Source organism: Neopelma chrysocephalum, unplaced genomic scaffold (assembly GCF_003984885.1).
Source record: "Neopelma chrysocephalum unplaced genomic scaffold, ASM398488v2 Primary Assembly neopelma1_64, whole genome shotgun sequence".
Classification (NCBI taxonomy): Eukaryota; Metazoa; Chordata; class Aves; order Passeriformes; family Pipridae; genus Neopelma; species Neopelma chrysocephalum.
The window spans coordinates 3,144,746-3,165,164 of NW_020897721.1; the positions used below are offsets into that span (position 1 = coordinate 3,144,746).

Genomic DNA, 20,419 nt, shown 5'->3' on the forward strand with positions numbered 1-20,419 from the left:
CACCCAGTGTTGCTGTGTTTTCAAGCCTTCTGCAGCTCCTCACCATGAGCTGTTGGCTCAGGCTGTGCAGCCCTTGCAGACCTACACTGTGTGTTTGCAGAGTGCTTGTTCAGCTGCCTAGCACTGACCAAAGTCCATGCTGTGGTCTGTCTGAGAGAATTATGTACAAATGCTGCTTGGGCCAAAAGAGCTTTGTTTTTACTAGTTTCTTTCATCTCCAGCACAATAGCCTGGCTGTGGTCTTTGCTTTGATTATTTTTCCTCCTCCTTCTTGATTTTGATAAAAATTTAGATCTGCCCTCCTCAACCCATATTTCATTCTATGACCAGATAAATAACCAAGCAAGGTTGAGAGATTGAATCATCAGGCAATCCAGCTTTTTTATTTGGTTTTACTTTACTTTGCAGGATTTTTTCTTTATTTAGCGTGTCACAATGTTATATAGTCACAGCATCAGGAGCAAATAAGACTCTCTAGAAAACTGATACCAGCAGAACTTGAGTTGTTAGAATGGGTCAGTTGTCTTCTTACAGTATCAGAAGCACACAGAGCTCTGTGATGCAGCAGGCAGTGACAGAGGACATTAGGGGCACAAACATTTCCAGGATCCCAGACATTCACTTCAAACAAGTTTCGAGGTGGTAGTTGAAGTAGCTAAAAGCAGATGTTTAAAAAGGAGGTGAAGTGAAACACCTGAACATAGGAAAGCTCACCCCTGAAACACAAAAAAACCCCCAAAATTAGGATTGGTACATCCTTCAGTCTGAAACAGCTGTTTGCTGCACAAATCCTCATCTCACCAAGTACAGTCTCAGTCTCGTTTTGTTTGTTTGTTTGTTTTTTCCTGCCACTGTTTTCCTTTTCACTCAAGTCACCCAGCTTCCTGCTGTCAGCTTCGTGCCCAGTCATGGAGCAGCTGGGAACATCCCAGTCCCTCACCATCAGGGTGCTGAAGTCTCTGCTGTCACTCAGTGGGGACAGACGTGAGCAAGACACCAGACATGATGGAAGAAGTAGGAATGCTCCTGGACTTCTGGTGAAGAACTAACAGCTCTCTACAGCATCTTTGCTGATCATGTCTCTACCTTGCTGGAGAAGTTGTAAGTAGGATCCGTACAACCCACTTGGCTATGGAAAGGCTCAAGGAAAATAGTGCAATATTCACAAAAGTGGGAAAAATATAGGGATGATTAGGAGAGAGAGAGCAGCCCCTGCTGTCAGAGGTGTCATGGTTGGTACGGGAGGTCTCTTCCCATTCTATTGCAGTTTATTCAGGGAAAGCCAACAAGGTCCTGGCTGAGCAACATGGAAAAGCATTGATAGAGACAAACCCTCACCTCTCAATGGATGTTCTTGATTGTTGGAGAGGTGCAGATTTGGTAGTGGCAAGTTTCTTACCAGCTGTTATGTTCTGTGAGTGCTGGTGGAGTTGGACTGAAATTGAGGAGAGTCTTGTGCTCCAAATAGATATTCCAGGCTGAAATGAGTCAGAAACTGGAGAGTTCCCAGAAAACATTTATTCAGCCCTCTGAGCCAACTGCAACAAGTTCTCCAGAGGGGGCCAGCCCAAATCACTATGATTTCAGTATTTTGTGAAATGTCTTTAATATTCTTTCAGAGCAGCATAGTTAACATGCCTCATTTTGTAAATCATTTTGAAAAAGAGCACCAGAGCGTTTGGTTACAAATACATGAACACAAGATGCAGCTGTCAGGATTTGTTTTTCATCATTTTAATAAAAATTGAGTCAAAACTGACTTAAAAATATTTATTACCAATTTAGAGGAAAGACACTTAGTTATAAACAGTTTATGTCAAAACCCAGCCTGCTTAAGACCTGAAGGTGTTGATGTAACATGATGACAGTAAGTCAGTGCAGTTTTTGCTCTTACAAGCAAATATGGTGCAGCCTTTGCTGGGCACAGGAATGGTCTGTCTGACTTTATCTGACTGCCTTTTTTCTGGGATAGTCCACAATGAAGGAGGTGTCGTGGGTGCCACAATGAAATCCCAGACCCAGCTGCTATGAATTGACTCTTCCTGTGAAAAGGGTCATGCATGGCTTTCATCTGAACACCACTGATGGGTTTGACCTTGCACCTGGATCAATTCAAATGACAAAACACTGTGGACAAGTGAATGTTGACCTGAGAGCCAAGTAGGTCTGTCTCCTCTGCTATGGACTTGAGATTTAACTTGGGATATCCCTTTGCTTCCTTGCTTTAGGTTCCCTTGGATGTGTGGCCTTGTGGTGGCAGGAGGAGCCCTACCTCTGGTTCACAAAGGATGCGGAGATGCTCACACGTTGATAGGGAAAGGGGTTTCCTCAGCAGCCTCCAGCCATCTGGAAATGCAGCTGTGCCTGCTGAAAATCTGCCCTTTGAAATGCCAAGTCAGCCTGGACACAGCTGTCCCTGTCTCTGTTAAACATTTGCTAAGTGTCTGAAGGGCAGGATCAGAGCACAGGTACCAATGCGCAAGTGGATGTGGGAGGCCAATGCCCTGACACATCCTAGCACAGGGAAAAAAACCCTCCCACATCTGCTCAGCCCATCACAGAGGTTCTGGTGCTGTCACATAGGCAAAGTGCCCACCTCTGTCTCAGGAAGCGCTCACGTGAGTTCCTGGAGGCTGGAGAGAGCTCGGTACTGCCGCGTGCTGACCCTGTTCACGTGAGCCTTCCAGAGGCACCTGCTGCAGCCAGCACTGTGGAGCAGGAGCTTGAGGCGCTGCAGGCATGTCCCCGTGCAGTGCCATAGCTGAGGAGGCATCCTCCAAAGAAGATGCTGCTGGAAGGGACACAATAAAAGGCCAGACTAATTTGTTACCATGCTGCTAACTCCCATCAGCTCCAGACTGTTTCTGCAAGGACGCCAAAGACAATTTTGTTCAGAGTCCATAAATTTCCCTAGTTAAGAACTAAGCTAAGAACATTCCCTACTGACACAAATTGTGACAGAAGACAGCAGTGAACTCTTATAACTGCTAAGAACGAACGTGACAATGAAAAATTGAGCACTAGAGGACTACCTAGCCCTGAAGGGAGAGAGCTCTTCAGCTTCCTTTCCACATCCAGTTCCACACTCCACTAGAATCTTGCAAAGTTTTGTAATGCACAATCCATAGCTGCCCAAATACTTTTTCCAAGGGGGAACCCATAGGGAGGACCCACCATCCAAAACCAACAGAGAAGACTGCAGACAGACCATGACTGATGTTGGCTGGGTTGTTGCCTTCAGCTGAGTGTGTGGCTCTTGGTGCTTGTAGTGAGAGTCATCTCTGCTGGAAAGATGTCAGACACCAGCTATTCCAATGTCTGGTGGAAATAGTTTGCTTCTGGCCTGCAAGCCTGTGGAATTTTCCACTCCTAAAGCAATACCAGCGTGCTTTGTCATGGAGTGGAACAGCCTCTCCCTGTGCATGCAGACATCACGGCAATGCTGAGCACGGACCTCCTGCAACAGCCTCTGGCCACCATGGGAGCAGCATAAGGGATTTGGTGAGCTGAGGGTACCCCACAGCTGTGCATCCCCTCAGCATACATTCCCCATCCCTGTGCAAGGAAGTCTTGCAATTTCAAGCTGTTTTTTCCCCTTTTCCCATTGTCCTCTCAGGCTACACAGGAAACAGGAGAACGGCTATTTCCTTGTTTCTTTTGTTCAGTTGATCCCTTAGCCATTCCCAGTGGAGAGCTTCCCACAGTCCAGAAAGCCCCTATAGACCCAACACCCCAAGGTTCACTGACCAAACTTTACCTTTTCCATTTCCTGGTTAATCATTCTCCCTTGCACGTTCCACAGATGACAGCTTTGCAGGGGTCAGCTTCAGACTGAACTATTTGAACTATTTGCTGACCCGAGACAGTGGTGCTGAGAGGAGGGACGGGTCTGGGGAGGCAGGAAGGGTCTCCTGCTCCTGCCTTGCTTTGCTTTCTCACTCCATCCCTGGAGACCCGAAGGCCACATCATGATCCAGCAGCAGCTGAGACAGCTCCTGCCAGAGAGGAAGGTGGATACTTCTGCTGCCCTCACGCTGCTTGGCGGGTCAGTGGCAGCTGTGGTGGTCTGGAAATGGCTGGGCAAAAAGATGATCCAGAAGAAAATGGAAGAAGCTCGGAAAACCCGGGATGAGGGTCTGAAGAAAATGGCAAAGGCTGTCCAGCAGTTCAGGGAGCAGGTAACCCATCCTTCTGCGGGCTCTGAGTCCCACCAGGGTGTCTGCTGATTTTGTCCTTCAGCTTCTCCTTCCAGCTCATGCCCCCATAGCTTTTATAACAAGGAGATGTGCCAGCAGCCCCCAACAAGAGGAAAGTCTGCCTTGAGAGAAAGGGAGATCACTGCTCTCCTCGGGCTGGATGAGACGAGATGGGAGTCTACAGCCAGGGGGATGTGAATTACTCACTAGGAAGAGGTTTTGGAGAACACAGATGAAGAAGCACTGGACCTTCATTGATCCAAAATTCAGTTCTTTCAAAATCTGGAAATCTCTTTCCTCTATGGTTAGAAGTAAGAAAGCTTTTGCCTCTTCTTAACTCTTAAGTTTACACGTCTGTCCATACCCCTATAACTTTGCCCCTAAAACCTGGCTTCTGCATGGCTTTTGAAGAATCCTCAAAAGAGCTTTCACTAGCATTTCCAGCAAGTGGGACCTCCCAATCCATCCAGCTGCCCAGAAAATGTCTGGTCTAACTTAACACTAATGAAGGTGGGGCATTCAGTGTCCCCTGGGAGCAACCAGGACATGACATGGGGATGAATGAGGTAGGTAGGCATCCAACCAGCATGGAAGTGGCCCTGAATTCCTACTGCAACACTCATTTCTCAACACCTTTTCTTTCTGCTCCATTTGCTTTGAATATGTACTGGATAAACCAGCTCATATTTTCACAGGTAACATACCAGGTACAAGTGATACATATCTCCACAACCTCTTTTCTTAAAAAACAAAATAATATATATATATATGATTTAAAAAAACCTTTTTAAAAGCTGGTGGTGCTGAAAACTGCCAGTCTTCTTTACCTGGGTAGACCTCACCCACCTGTGAGTCCCTGATGACTTCTTTGCAGTTTGCTGGGCTTGAGCTATTGGATGTTTGTCCTCAGCCCAGGATGTCCTGCACTGCCTGTACCCATTCTGAGGGATGAAGGGACAGCCTGAGGCTTGTGTGCAAGGACTTTGATACCTTCTGCCCTAGAAGTGTTTGCTCAGCTGAAGCTACCTCTTGGGCAGTGGGTAAATCCCATGGTGCCAGGGGGAAGGCATTGCCATGTCCTCTGCTGCAGAGGATGGGCAAAGCTCTTCTCTACCTTGAGAGACAGCTGGGCTCCTGTGTTTGCATCCTGTTTGTGACATTCCAATCTCAGGATGAAACACTCGGCAGCTCAAGATCCGAACCCTCACATGCAGGATCTGCCTTTCCAGCAAGCTCTGATAATGTTGGCAAGATCCAAGAGACTTACCCCCTCTGAGCCAAAGTGTAACAGGAACTGCTGCCCTGGATCCCCCTCATCTTCCCCTTGCAGGTCCCCAGTGTCCAGACAGATGCCATCCTTTGCCTGCCTCTGCTGGGACTCACTGAAAGACTCCAGGAAGGGTCTCTGTCTCCCAAGACTGTCCTCTACACCTACCTAGAGAAGGTGAGTGTCCATCCACAGTGAGATGGACAAATCAAATCACATTCTCCATACCATGGTAAGTGAGCTGATGGCTGAGAAGATTGGTGGAGCTGGTGATTATGACAAGTCTTTAATATAACTGATGTCAAGAGAGAGACACACTCTTTCTCTGGATCAGATCCATCACTGGCCACTCCTTTGAGATGGTTTGAGCTGGGATGGCCTGGGGAGGGGGATTGCCATTCATGCCAAGACACAAGCCTTGTTTTTTTGATGGAGGTAGCTACTGAATGCAGCTGTGTAACAATGCTGATCTTAACTAACACCTCTTCCTCCACATGTCCAACAAAGGCTCTGGAAGTGAACCAACAGACAAATTGCTTGCGACATTTTATCCCAGAGTGTGAGGAGCAGCTCCAGGAAATACAACGGCAGAAGGAGAAAGGGCTGCTCTATGGCATCCCCGTCAGCATCAAGGATCACATCGGACACAAGGTTCTTCCCTTTGTGTCTGTGAAGTGTCCCACCATGAGCTGGGCTGGGTGGTGGAGTGGTGGGACATAGAGAATGGGGTAGGCACCACAGGAAACCTGGCCATGTGTGAGGCTGTGGCCCCACATCTTGCTGCAGCTGCAACCCTGGCAGTTAGAAACCTTGCTGTGGTCTAACCCCAGCAGGCACTCGCTGCCTCACCCTCCCCCACAGGTGGGATGGGGGAGAGAGAATAAAAAGGGTGAAAATGAGAAAATTTGCGGGTTGAGGTAAAGATAGTTTAATAGGTAAAGCTGTGCACACAAGCAAAGCAAAACAAGCAATTTATTCACTACTTCCCATGTTCAGGCAGGTGTTCAGCCACCCCCAGGAGAGCAGGGCTCCATCGTGCGTAACGGTGGCTGGGGAAGACAAACACCATCACTCTGAACATTCACCCTTCCTTCTTCTTCCCCCAGCTTTATATGCTGAGCATGGTGCCATATGGCATGGAATGTCCCTCTGGTCAGTTGGGATCGGCTGTCCTGGCTGTGGCCCCTCCCAGATTCTTGTGCACCTCCAGCCCCCGCCACGGGCGAGGCAGCACGAGTAGCAGAAAAGGCCTTGGCTCCCTGTAAGCCCTGCTCAGCAATAGCTGCAACATCTCTGAGTTACCAGCACTGTTTACAGCACAAAATCCAAAACACAGCCCACTACTAGCTACTGTGAAGAAAATAAACCACTCCAGCCAAAACCAGCACAAACCTCCATCAGCAGGAAAAACTCCAGGGGTCAATAGTTATTGATTTCTCCTCTGATACATGACACAGTACAGTCTGTACTAAAGTTGAGGGCTCTAAGCCCAAACCAAGCCCTGAATACCAAGGCTAACTGAAGAAGGCTCTCACACTGTATTTATCTGGGATGAATATTCCCTCCCTGAACATCCACTGGTGGCTTCACTTGGACAGCAGGACACTGGGTTTGATCCTGAGCTAGTGCACCTATGGAGTTGTGTCAGGGCAGAGAAGGAGCATGGAGAAGAGCAAGGACAGCTTTGGGAGAAGGTTTAACCCTCTGAATGCTTGGCAGCCCTCTGCCAAGGATGGAAGGAGAGGGAGTCCTTGGCCCTTCATGCTAGGACTCACAAGGGAGTGGGTTAGTATCAAACACACAACCCCTGAAGGGAACACCAGATCATCCCTCCAAAAGGGCAAGGGAACTGTGCTGACCATGTCCCTTGTCATTTCTCCTCTGTGCAGGGGCATCTGTCAACTTGTGGGCTTGTGCAATGCCTGGATACTCCAATGAAGGAGGACAGTGTCCTGGTCAAAGTTCTGAAGAGACAAGGGGCCATCCCATTTGCAATGACCAACGTGCCACAATCCCTCTTCAGGTGACCTACATGATTAGAAATCTTCCTCTGGTTGTGCTTTTGAAGGTAAAATCCAGCCTGCAGGTCCCAGGACAGGCTTCTCCCTGTCTCCCGAGATGCTGCCTGGAGAGCCCCTCTTCCATTAGCTGACAACAATCTCAACTGAAATTGCTTTCAGATAAGATTAAGAGGGGAAAAAAACCTACCATGAGTTAAGAGAAATCAAGTGCACTTGTGCATGGGAGGGATAGCAGAGGCCCATGGGAACGAGCCATGTCCTGAGGGATCTATGGGATGAAAGGTTGGGGTTGGCTATGCCACACAGGCTCACTGCAAGGAAAAGCAAACAAACTGAAGGCATTTGGCTCTTCCTGACAGCCTGCTTGCTGGTTTTCTTCTCCTCAGCTATGACTGCAGCAATCCCATCTTTGGCCAGACCTTGAACCCCTTGAACCACCAGAAGAGCCCTGGGGGCTCCTCGGGAGGGGAGGGAGCCCTCATCGCAGGGGGAGGCTCCATCCTGGGCATCGGCTCGGACATGGGGGGCAGCATCCGCCTGCCCTCCAGCTTCTGTGGGCTGTGTGGGCTCAAACCCACGGCAGAAAGGCTCAGGTGGGTCCTGGGGTCTGCCCTTCCAACCCTGCTAATTGCCAAACTCAGCCGAAGGGGAAGGTACTCGGCAAGTGCTTGGAGGAAATAGAGAGGATGGTTCTCAAGGGGTGGCTTGCTTTGCTCAAAACCTCTCCCAGCAGACAGCATGGTTAGATTTTGTGGGAAATGGACGTGTTTTCATTGTAAATCTAGCCTGGAGATAAAAGTAAAAGGGGGTTAAAGTGATTGAATAATGCCAAAATGGTACATTTTTGGTTAAAACAAAACTAAGATTTGTTGGGATTTCAGTTAGAGGGGTTTTTTTCCTTTTGGCCAAAATTTCTTGTTTCACATAAATCAAATACTTGAAATAATTTCCTCCTGAATCCAGTCCTGAACTGAAGGCCCTACTATGCTATTCAAGTATATTGGGAATATATTCTTATTACTGAAATGACAATATACTTCTTTCTTTTTTTCCAAAAGCCTGTCTGGAGTGACTGGCCCTGTCAATGGGATCCTGGCAGGTACAAGAATTTTTAATTGCTTTTCTCTGTGTCCTGTGAAAAGCCCTATGTCCTCCTCTAGGAAAACCTGAGACAACCCCGATCTGGAGTCCATCTGAAACATCCCACCTCATTGCCTGCCCACCCCTTGCAGCAGCGTGGCTGTGCAGAGGGGTGGATCAGTGTTTGGCACATCCATCTGCTCGATGTGGGTATTTGCTCTTGTCCCATTCCAGTTCCTTGTGCTCTGGGGCCGATGGCGAGGGACGTGGACAGCCTGGCCCTGTGCATGAGGGCGCTGCTCTGCGAGGAGATGTTCCGGCTGGACCCCAGCGTGCCCCCCATCCCCTTCAACGAGGAGGTGAGTCCTTAACTCAGCAAGCCCTGGTTCCTTCCAGGGTGCTGCACAGCTTCTTTAAGGGTCCAGTTGTCTTTACAGTACCGGTTTCCAGTAACATAGGTTTCTTCGAGGGCACAATTCGTAATTATTAGGGGGAAAAATAGGCTAATCAGTAGTTATCCTGTCTGCCTCCTCAGTGGGCATGTAGCTTATCAGATTGAGAGAACACAGAGAAGAGCGGAGGAGGAAGGCAAACAGCTGAAGGAGCAAACAGCTGAAGATTTTTAGGGGAAGATGAGACAAGATCAGAAACTGCTGCAGCAAATAACTGAGGGCATTTCCTTTCCCTCTGCTGCAGACCAACTTCAGAAGGTTTTTTCACCTCTGTCCTTTCTAGCAGTGATTGAATCTACTGGTGTAGAGAGACTGTGCTCTCTCTGAAGGGCGAGATGAAGGAGGCTGGAGAGAAAGGCAAGGGTAGACATTTGGGAAGGGGAACGTATGGAAACTGTAAGCAGCAAACCAGAAAATTAGTTACTCCCTAACACCTGGAGCTTTTGCCCCCTTCTGCAGTGGGTGTCAGCATGGGGGCAGATCTACCCCCAGCAGGGTGGGTGTCACAAGTGAGTGGTTTAGGTCACTTAAAAAATCACTGTCAAAGGCATTGGAAAAAGCAGGTTTTATTTAATATAAATTTGCAAAAGCATGACAGTTTGATGGCAGGGTTCACTCTGTTACTTATTATATAGATGAAACATACCAAGGAAAATCAGCTTGGTGTCACTTTGAAATCATTTGCATGGAGACTGGGGATGCAAAGGACAAGGGTGCAAAGGGTAGGGAAGACCCTCCCATCAAGTCACAAGGTTCAGAGAGGACCCCCTTGCTTTCTAAACTCCTGACAGAGTCTAGGTACAGCTGAGTCCAGTCCCAGTCCCACACTGGCCAAGAGTTTATATCTAAGGATTTAATAGGGAAATACAAGGAGTAGGGGGGACTCTCCCATTGAGTCACAAGGTTTAGAGAGGACTCCCTTGCTTTCTAAACTCTTGATAAGAGCCTGGGTGTGGCTGGGTTCAATCTTGGTCCCAGATCTGGCCAGCGGCTTAACGTCTGAAGGATTTTCTCAGCAATTCCATTGGGAATAGGACTGCTAAAGTGGAGTCTCTTTGCTCCAGGTGTACTGCAGCTGCACTCCCCTGAGGGTCGGGTACTACGACACCGATGGCTACTGCCCGCTGCCCCCCTGCATGCGGCGGGCGGTGAAGGAAACCAGGAGTGCCCTGCAGGCAGCCGGGCACCAGGTGAGCACAACCACCCCCTGCTCCTCTCCCCAGGGTGTCCCCAGCTTCACTCCTCACTGAGGAAATCACTCTTTAGGAAATCACCCTTCAGAAAAAAAAGCCGTAGCTCCCAAATCCAGCAGTGGGATAAATGACCTACCAGAGGTGTGAGGCGAGGTTACCACAGCCACACAACACCACGCAGACACACACCTGCCCGGGGGGGAAACAGCACCAGCAATTAGCAAACCCGTGCCCATGAGGGTGTAACGAATCCGTCTCTGCTCTCATACCATCACACCAGACAGCAGCATCCATGAAATGCTGCACTTGACCCTGGAAGGTTGTCTCAGCATTCTCTAGATCTGTCCTTCCCCAGCACAGTTCTGGGAGGTGATTTTCTCCTTCCTCTCCAACGCCCATGGAGATCTCTGTCCATCCTGGACCACTGAGGGAAAAAGGCCCCAGGGCATGGGAAGGGAAATGCATTTCCCTCCATCTAGATCTACCTGTGGAAATGAGCTAGTGGTGTTCTTCATAGCAAAGTGAGTCCATGTCTGAGAGACATCAATTCTGCTGGGACAGGCAGGAAACTGCTGCAGTTTCTGGTTCAGTGACTGCTTAGATGGAGGATTAAACAGCTCTGGAGAGTGCTCAGAGCTGAGCATGGCTGCCGGGGAGGAATAATCCCATGGGAAAATGCCTGGGCTGGAAAAGGGTCGAAATGGGACTTCAGTTGGCATGTGGAGCCCAGGAAGGCACTGCTCTGCCTTTGAGGTATATTCACAGTCAGGCTTTGGAAACCATCCACATCCCCAGGCTGCCACATAATCCTGTGTTTTGGTGCAGCTGGTGCCCTTTTCTCCACCTCGGATCCCCTATGTCATGACTGAACTGTTTTTGAAGACGTTTTTTGCCGATGGAGGCCGCGCTTGGTTGGATGTGTTGTAAGTAGGAGCCCTCCGGCAGTGGTGCTGCAAACATTTCCATGTCCATTCTATGAGCACAACACAGGCAAAACCAGCCCATCTCTCCCACCCCAAACAGCCAACACTCAGGTGTCCGAGAAAGGGCAAACAGCTTCTCTGGCATGATCCCCTCTTCTTGTTGTCTCTCAGCACAGGAAATATCGTAGACCCAAGCTTGAAATCACAGGTGAATTCCTGCAAGATCCCAAGGCTGGTAAAGAAGATGCTGGCTCTGCTTCTTAAACCTCTGGTGAGCCTCCATCCCTCAGGATAGGATTGGGGATTTCCCAGAGTGGCATAAATTACCGCACTCCCCTGTCATGTCCCTAAGGAACCTCTTGCCTTTCCAGTTTCCCCGCCTGGCTGACTATCTGAATGCCCTCAGTGGAATGAGGTAAGATGGCATCGTCCCCAGGGATATCCATGAAAAGGGGGCAATACCTTCTCCTCTAAGTGTCCATAGTTGGGGTGGACTGGATTTACAACAGGCTCTGACCTGCTCTCTGCAGGGGTTTTCCTTCTATCCTGGACATGGCTTCAGCCTTTAGGCACACAGCTCCCTAGTGCTGCACTGCCCTTAGTGATATCCTGGCAGGACTAAGGGACTTGGATAGATAAGCTCATACAGGAAGCCTGTGGAAGAGAAGGAGTACTAAATCCAGAGTACTCATCAAAGAAACCTTCTCTCCAGCACTTCCAGACATTTGCTACTAATTGCTTGGCCAGATGCCAAAGGAAACTTTAGATTGTGAAAGCTGTATTGTTTTAAGTAACTGCTAAAATCACCAGGGCTTATCAACCCAGAGGCCTATTTAAGCAATTCCTCCTCCTCTTAAAGATGTTGCTATGATTTCCACTTGCAGGTCAGTGAAGGAGATGTGGAATCATCACCATCAAATTCAGGTATGTTTTGAAGACTTTCCTCTCTGGCATCATGCTACAAGTTGGCAAGTGCCAGGTTGGAAAGTCATCGGTTTGGAATGGGGTTGTGAAAGAGAGGAGGTGCTGGGGAAGAGACAGGACAGAGGGAAAGGCACAAAAGAGAGACAGGAATGGGTAGATGGGCTTTTGGGTCAGCCCAGACAGGACTTTATCGGTTGCCCACAAGGCTCACGCACAAACATCCGTGTTCAACAGTCCCAGCACAACAAAGGCTGTCCTGGGAGAGGGAACGGCTAAAGAGGGACCTTTCCAATTCCTGGCCACGTGCTGTAGAGGCAAACATGCATTCCTCTGCCTCTCCCCTCGAGCACTGCTGACTGCTGCTGCCTCCTCAGTTGTGCCAGAGCCTGGTGCACGCCCTGAAAAAGCTGAGATGCCCCAGGCATGGGCATGGGCTCCATGTCATCTCCCTTCTCCTCCCCAAGGTGTACCGCTCCGAGTTCATCACCCAGTGGAAGGAACTCCATCTGGACGTTGTGCTGTGCCCTGTCCTGGGGCCTGCCTTCACCACGGGATATGCCGGGAAACTCATTGGTGAGTCTGGGGCCTTCCCGAGAGGGACCACAGTGGTTGAGACTGGAGAGAAACGTCTGGAACCCGGAGCTTCACCACCCACCTAAGCATTTTATGGGAATTAGGAAGGAAAAGTAATGACCATAGAGCTACCTGATCAGGTGGAGACAGACACACAGTCCTTAGGGGCCTCAGTGAACATGGAATGTGAAAGTTTGAAACAGGACAGGAGGCTGTGACTGGCTGGATTCTCTCTTCTGCTGCTCTCAGGTGGCATCTCCTCCACGATGCTGTACAACCTCTTGAACTTCCCTGCTGGGGTTGTACCCGTCAGCACAGTGACAGAAGCGGATGAGGAAGAGCTGAAGCTTTACCAAGGATGCTGTGATGACCCCTGGGACAGGAAGCTGAAACAGGTACAGAAAGTGGTGGAGCACACTGATGACTGACATTCAAGTAATAGTTTCACTCGAAGAGCAGGGCTCAAACCACAACCTCCCCGCTCTCTGGGATGAGCCACGTGCCTAAACCAGGTTTCCAGAAGTTGCTGGAAGTCTGAGCCCCCGGGGTAACCCCTCACTGCTTGTGTGCCCACTGCAGGCTGCGTCAGGAGCCGTGGGGATGCCCGTGGCAGTGCAGTGTGTGGCCTTGCCGTGGCAGGAGGAGCTTTGCCTGCGGTTCATGAAGGAGGTGGAGACCCTCAGCCGTGAGAAGAGAGGGGCATAGCCCCCATGGTCCCCTCAGGGCCAAAGGGACAGCACTGCACGACTGCCGTTGGCAGTGCAGAGACTACAAAGAGGAGGGAAGGAGGAAGGAAACACCATTTCCTGACCTCTCTCCTTGCCAATAAGGAACCAGGATGCCATGCAGACAGCAGGACTGGCTTAAGCTGGGTTCAAATGATGATAAATCTATGCACTGCACCTTCCTGCAAGGATGGACATGGGTGAGTTTTCACCCCTTCACCCCCATTTCCATCGATGCTGCCCCTTGCAGAAGCAGGGTGGTGCTGAGAGAAACGGGTTACAAAATCTCAATAATACTTTCTTGTTGGCACTGGAGTAACTTCATATGGGCTGCCCTGTGAGGGATACAGCCATGTCCACCCTGTCCATCACTGTATTTTGCTCACAGAAATAAAAATGTAGCTATTAAGCAACTCTTCTCATAAACTCCAGTAATCATTCACTGATGGCTATGGTTCTATAACTAGTTACTATTCGGAATCATACAAACACCTGCCCCCTGGACATTAAAAGGCATCTTGCACAGGAGCATTCACACTTTCCCACAGCCTTCCTGTCTGTGAAGGATAGCAGCAGTCACTGGCCTTTCCACAGCACCAAATCTCCAGCATCACAAACATATTTTCAGCCTCACAGGAGGGGCATTCTTAGGAACCTCTGATTTCAGGACCTCAGGCTGCTCTTTCTGAAGGCAGGAGATAAGCAGAGACAGATGCAACTCATTTATGCAGATGGTGAGATCTGGGACAAAGACTGAGATCCCCAGATGGTGTTTGTTAACCCAAACCTGCTCATGTAGGATCAAAGCAGTCAGACAGGAGGGAGAAAGCAGCACCCACACAGGGCCATTTATCCTGCCCCACACAGATGGATAAATCGCTCCCTCTGATAAGACCTCTCTTTCCTAGATTAAACACCTCAGTCTCAAACAGATAAAATATTCAGGAGACGTCACAGCAGGTCTTTCTCATTTATTTTCTATGCCTGCAGTAAAAAAGCAGACTTCCTTTGGGACATTTTAAAAAGAAAAATAAATATAAAGCAGTTGTACTTTCCCTGGAAATTTGGGGTATTTCCTGACAGCAAACAGACATAGTCTGTTGCCCCTTCTACATCCGACGTAATTTGCAGAAATACATAGGTCCGAAGTTGGCTGTGAGGTGAGGAAGAACAAGCTCCCCCAGCCGGCAACCTGAGAAGAAGGAAAACGTGTCCTGGAAGAGCGTCCGAAAGTGGCTCAAGTCCTCAACGTGGACATTGATGTTAAACTGGGTTTCCGCAATTTCTACCGCTCTCTCGACCACACACTCGTTCTGCAGCGGGGAGAGGGAGCACGTGGAGTACACCACCTCTCCTCCTGGCTTGGTAGCGAGGATCCCGGCCCTGCAGGCAAGATGAACACACACATTGTCACAGGAAGAAGAGGAGTGTGGGGCACAGGCATCACCACCCACCAGAACTGGGAAGCCAACAGGTGACTCATAGGAAGTGACAGACAAATCTTGAACTCCACAGACTCAGCAGTTCGTGTCACTGCAACGTGAGGATTGTTTTAGGCCAGGGCAATGAGTCAAATGGATGCTTAGATTGATAATGAATTTAACATGGGAGAGATGCTACTGGAGAGCAGCTGGAAGGTATAACCCTGCAGTCATGTCCAAGGGAATGGGATAAGAGCGTGTAGAAGGGAGGAGACTCTTGCAGTTCAAGCACTGCCATGGGACTCTCTAATCTGTTTTCTTATTGTCACAGCACAGTGAGTCCATCCAGCCTTCCCAGCAAAATGGGGTGATGAGCAGCCCATGTGCTGGGAGATGTGGGCACTCAGGAATCCTCCAGGGCTGATCAGTGGGATCTGGAAGACCATCACCCAAGAGGACAACACAATACCTATCATGTTCCTTAGACTCTTCTCCCTAGCTCCTACAGCTACTGCTGGGGACAGGCAGGACCTGTGATCTGACCAAGAACATTTGCACCTTCTTACACTTACATTAAGCTTTGATGCATTCCAACTATTGCTCTTCCAGAAAACTACACATGGTTTCCACATTTCCCAGTTGGAGACAGACAAAGTAAAAAGAGGTTTCCGTGCTGGCCATGGAGAGCTACTACTGTAACACAAACAGCATGAGGACACAGCATCGAGCTCACTCACATCAGCAGCTGCAGCTGCAGCATGGGCAGCATCTGACGCTCCTTGGTTCGCCTCTTGTGGAAGATGTTGTTGTCCTCCTCCATGGCAGAGTGTCTGTCCGTCGTGCAGGGCACATCCACCAGCACCTGCAGCAGCAGAGGTCCCTGTCAGTCCCATGCCCAGGTCAGGCTCAGCGAGTCCCCCTGTGCAGCTTCCCCATGCCCACCTCCTCCGCCCTCACCACGCACAAGCAGCTCCCGGTGCCTGAGCACGGGTGTGCACCACACTGAACTGTAATCATCTGGCTGCTCTGGCATTTTGGGAATGTGCAAACAGACCCAGAGATGGTGGAAAACATCCCACACTCACACATGTCCTCATTTAATGTTCCTCCTCTGGGTGTTTGCCTGGAAGATGTCACTGAAGCACACACGGCCAGTGCTCCTACAGCAACGCCTCCCAGAGCATCAAACTCAGCCCCTGAGGCTGGACATGGCTGAGAAAACAGAATTATCTAATCTTCACACTTAACCCCTTCCAGGTGATGGACAAGAACAGGACTTCTACATGGTATTACACAGGCAAATAAAGGTTTAACTCTGGATGCACATATGCACCGGATCCTGAAGGAAGGGATAGCAGGAGGAAATATTACTCCCTATGTGTCTTAGTCCTCTCTCTTTCTCTGCATTTCAGATTGTGGAAAACTACAGTTATACTGTAGGATAAGCTGCTGCCTTCCTCAAAAAGAGGGTTTATCTTCACCAGTTCTCAATAACCTACCTTATGGAAAGTGTCACCTTCCACATCCTGCCAGTCCCTCCCGTCGTAGGACGTGACACTCACAGATTCCCTGACTTCTCTGGGAATATACTTATGAAGGATCTGGTGCAGCCTCTTTGTCCGGGAAATGGAGACGTCGTTGGCTGCCAGATGCCCTGCAGGGACACAACAGGAACACCGGGAATTGCAAAAACACACCTGATTCCCAACTCTTAGAAATGATTAACAGTCAGACATTAATGAGCACAGCACACTCTTCCAGCCCTGTTTAAGGATGGGGAACAAGGGAACACCCACCTCCACTTACACAAAGCCCAGTCTGCAGCAGAGCCAGAGTCTTGCCACCCGGAGCTGCACAAAGGTCAAGGACAAGGTCATCCTGGTGCACATCGAGTGCAAGGACGGGCAGGAGAGATGCTGCATCCATGAGATAATAACCAAGGAGCCCCAAAATGTCTGGCCTGGAAATCACCAGTTTGTATAACACAAGCAAATGTGCAAGGGGAAAAGAAAAGAAAAGAGCAGTTGGAAGTGAGGATTGGGATGCAGGGAAGCAGCAGCCCCCAAGGCTGGCAACGAGAGTGGGTGGTCTGTCCAGGGATGTCTCACCGTGCAGGGAAAAAGCGCGTGATGTCACCCCTGGGGAAGGTGTAACACTTGATTTTGGGGCTGATGGAGGCACGAAACGGTGGCGATGTCTCTGCCTGTGTCATTGTCTCTGCCTGTATCACAGTCCTGCCCTGAACACAGCCCTCCTGGGAGCCTCTCACTGCTTCCCTCGCAGCTGCACCCCGCTGTGACTGCTGTGCCTTTTGGAGGGCTTCGGAAACGAAATCGGTGGCGTTCAGCAGCTCCAGCTCTTGGGTGACGTGGTCGAGAGCAGAGAAGTTGTTGAGGAGGGCGCCGTACTTCTGCTCACAGAGCAGGCCCACACGGACAGAGGGCCACAGCTCCCCCAGGTGCAGGCTGTAGCTTGAGTCAAAGTGGTGCAGGGCCAGCCGTGTGGACGGGATGCGAGGGGCCGTGGTAGCCTTGGGGGGAAAAATACCAGAGACATTAAAAGAGAAAATAGTTTGGCATCCCAGTACCACCACCCAGCCTCCACGTTTTTCCGGGAGAATCCAGCACTGGATTCTGTGCTGCTTCCACTGCCCCTGAAAGTAGCAGGGACAGGTGAACCCCTACATCCACAGGCTGGTGGCGCCCCGGAGAGGGTTCGGGAGCACGAATGTGACAGGACTTGAGGAAAAAGCAAGAAGCTGATTCAGGAGAGGTTTAGGTTAGATATCAGGAGAAGGTTTTTCACCCAGAGGGTGACTGAGCACTGGCACAGGCTCCCCAGGGAAGTGGGCAAGCCTGTCTTGAGTTCAAGAAGTGTTTGGACAATGCGCTCAGGAACATGGTGTCATTCTTGGGGAGTCCTGCGCCAGGCCGGGAGTTGGACTGGACGATCCTGATGAGTCCCTTCCAACTCGGCATATTCCATGATTCCACGAATGGCCGAGCGATTCCACGATTCCATGGGTGGCCGAAAGGGGCTGGGTGCACGGGGTGGGCCCGCGGGGGGAGAACGGCCGCGCACTGAGCAGCGGAACGAGGGTGCAGCGAGAGGGGCGAAGTGGGGAGGTCAGAGGTGGGAACGGGGTGCAAAAAGGGTTAGCGGGGAGAGACGCGGGTGCAAAGCAGCGCGGTGGGGGTGCGGGTGCGCCGGCAGCCCCGTCGGGAAGGGTTTCTCCACCCCCCGGCCCCGCTCACCCACTTCTCCTTGTGCTGGTGCCGGCGCTGCCCCGTTCCCAGCACCGCTCCCGGTCCCGATCCCGGTCCCCGCCGCAGCAGCGCGGCCGCCGCCCGACACCCGAGCAGCGCCGCCATCGCTCCCCGACAGCGCCTTCCGGGGCGGGACACGGGAAGTGCTCCCGGCGAGGAGGGATGCGGCTCTGGGAATCCGGGTCCGGTGGCAGCGGGCTGTACCTAAATGACCTTTGAAGTGCCTTCCGACCCAACCGTTTTGTGGTTCTGTGATCACTCAGATGGGTTGGGGCTGGGAAGGATCCAGCAACAAACGGGCTTTGCAGCAGGAGAAACGTGCTGGACCTCGCACAACAAAAACTCCTGAAAGTAACGTTACACTTACCCTAATAAAAATCCGTTTCAATCCTCTAGGGATTAAGATTGAAATCCACCAGCAAAAAGACTGTGGACCACTACGTGGGTAAAAAACAGCCAAGTTAAAAAGGTGGCAGGTTTAATTCCCCTTGGAAGAGCAGCTGAGAATTTTTCTGCCCTGTGACATGTCCTAGTTTTCCTGCTACTGAACATCCTGCTCACAAAAGGAAGAGCACAGACAGGACAGTCTCAGGTGACCAGAAGGGGCTGGTGACTCACAGAGAAAGGCTTTATGTCCCTCAGGTGACCCGGTCAGGGTTTGAGAAGGTGAACCAACACCAAAGACCTCCACAGCCACATTTTTGGTTTCCTGGGCAAGGAGGTAAAGCTGGCTGCAGCCAGGAGGCTCTTCCAGCCACTGGCAGCAGCAGGAGACAGTGAGGGACAGGTGACAGCTTTCCCCCAAGGGTAGGGAAGGAAGTTTTCTCTCCTAGAAAAGGATCTTGAAAATAATCTTTGTGGCTCCAACAGATAAATTCCTCCTCGTGGGACTGGGCTGCAGCTGCTGCATATCATGGCTGAAAAAAAAGGACATTCCCACAAGTGAGGATGACTCTCTCCACTAAACTGGGCTCTGACACATACTGATTTCACCTTAACCCAGTGCAAATCAGGAGCACAAGAACCTGGAAATAAACAGAAAGCACTTCCATGGGAACTCTGAACATTTTAATACGGAAAATTACAGAACATCAACATGGTTTTTTTGCACATCTTCACATCTTCCAGGAGCACAGAGGCAGTGACACGCTGCCAGGAAGCCGTTTTGTTGCTGCTCAGCATGGAGGATGGACGGCAGGAAGCAGAACTGTGATCCAGGAACCGCTGACACCGGCTGTGGAAGCAGGTGGACGTTCACGCCCACCTTCACTTCAGTTTACTAAAAAGTTTGTGAGCAACCTGGAAAAGAGAGAGAGAGAGACGTCAGTAATCCGTGGTTTAGGGATGGAAACCAGCAGAGTATTACCACCTGCCTCTTGGTTTTCTGGACCACCAATGCACATGGCCCTGCAGCCTCCCCTCATGGTTCTGCAACAAGTCATTCAAAAAAAGGAGACGTCTTACAAAGCTTCAGCTCAGGTTAAAAACGCTAAACTGTAAAATGTCAAATACAAGACTGAAATAGCCAAGTGCCATCTGCAGGCCACAAGCCATGGGTGTGACTTATCTGTTTGATAACCTACTGAATCCCAGCTGGATCTGATGTAACAGGAAGGAACCGAGCATTTAATAAGAAAACACAGTTTTTCAGAGCTCCCTCTGACTGAACAGCTACTGCATGTCACACTCGACCTGCCAGTACTGCCAGCAGCACGGCTGGAGGCAGCTCCGTCCCCAGCCCCAGCAGGGACGCCGCACTCACACAGTGGTCCCTGGCGTGCAGAAAGTCGAAGAGCTCCTCCGTGCACTGCTCCTCCGTCTCGGACCGGGAGGACACCCTGGCGTCACACAGCTCCAGCCGCTCCCGCGCCTTCACGCATTTCTCCGTCTGCTCGCAGTGCTCCCGCACCGTGGTTAAGGGATCCTGCGGACACGGGGCCGCGCTGAGCACCCGGACACCCCCACAGGCCGCTTCCCCCCGAGCCCCATGGCTTCAGGAGGGAGCCGCGTCGCGGCCTGGGCTCAACCCCCCTGCCCACCGGGTCCTGGGCCGCCAGCACAGCCCGGCCCGAGCCCCCCGAGCCTGGGAGTCGCCGGCGCGGCTCCCCGTCTTACCACCAGCTCTTCCTCTTCCTCCTGGGGAAAGAAAAGAGAGCACAGCGTTACGGCCGCCCAAACGCCCCGTGTGCGCCGTCCCCCGGGCGGATGGGAGGAGGATCCCCCGCTCACCTCGGGCTCCCCGCCGCGTCCCATCGCGCTGCCGCCGCACAGAAGGACTCCGCAGGGTCACCCGCCGGAACTGCCGCTGCCCGCGCCGGCAGCGGAAGCGCCGCCTCGCCAGGGTGAGGCTTCCCCCCGCGGCGCGGCCCTTCCCACCA

At 50.9% G+C, this 20,419-nt stretch overlaps 3 protein-coding genes across 3 annotated transcripts; 1 reads left to right on the plus strand and 2 right to left on the minus strand.

Annotated features, from left to right (window-relative positions):
* Positions 1 to 3,408: 3,408 nt before the first annotated feature.
* Positions 3,409 to 14,211, plus strand: LOC113967604 (vitamin D3 hydroxylase-associated protein-like). The gene is made up of 15 exons (XM_027683312.1): positions 3,409 to 4,178; positions 5,527 to 5,640; positions 5,971 to 6,114; positions 7,353 to 7,486; positions 7,871 to 8,077; positions 8,543 to 8,583; positions 8,799 to 8,923; positions 10,081 to 10,206; positions 11,035 to 11,132; positions 11,304 to 11,403; positions 11,504 to 11,547; positions 12,017 to 12,056; positions 12,521 to 12,629; positions 12,879 to 13,024; positions 13,209 to 14,211. The coding sequence occupies exons 1-15, from the start codon at positions 3,969 to 3,971 to the stop codon at positions 13,332 to 13,334; spliced, it is 1,764 nt and encodes a 587-aa protein (XP_027539113.1). The 5' UTR covers positions 3,409 to 3,968; the 3' UTR covers positions 13,335 to 14,211.
* A 99-nt stretch (positions 14,212 to 14,310) lies between these two features.
* Positions 14,311 to 18,161, minus strand: NSUN4 (NOP2/Sun RNA methyltransferase family member 4). Its single transcript, XM_027683313.1, has 6 exons — positions 18,030 to 18,161; positions 16,884 to 17,305; positions 16,572 to 16,735; positions 16,275 to 16,429; positions 15,513 to 15,637; positions 14,311 to 14,737 (listed from the first exon to the last, which is right to left on the minus strand). Exons 1-6 carry the CDS (start codon positions 18,144 to 18,146, stop codon positions 14,464 to 14,466), a joined length of 1,257 nt encoding a protein of 418 aa, XP_027539114.1. The 5' UTR covers positions 18,147 to 18,161; the 3' UTR covers positions 14,311 to 14,463.
* Positions 18,162 to 19,087: 926 nt separating this feature from the next.
* LOC113967606 (cytochrome b-c1 complex subunit 6, mitochondrial) lies at positions 19,088 to 20,396 on the minus strand. The gene is made up of 4 exons (XM_027683314.1): positions 20,271 to 20,396; positions 20,157 to 20,177; positions 19,804 to 19,965; positions 19,088 to 19,340 (listed from the first exon to the last, which is right to left on the minus strand). The coding sequence occupies exons 1-4, from the start codon at positions 20,292 to 20,294 to the stop codon at positions 19,308 to 19,310; spliced, it is 240 nt and encodes a 79-aa protein (XP_027539115.1). The 5' UTR covers positions 20,295 to 20,396; the 3' UTR covers positions 19,088 to 19,307.
* Positions 20,397 to 20,419: the final 23 nt, after the last annotated feature.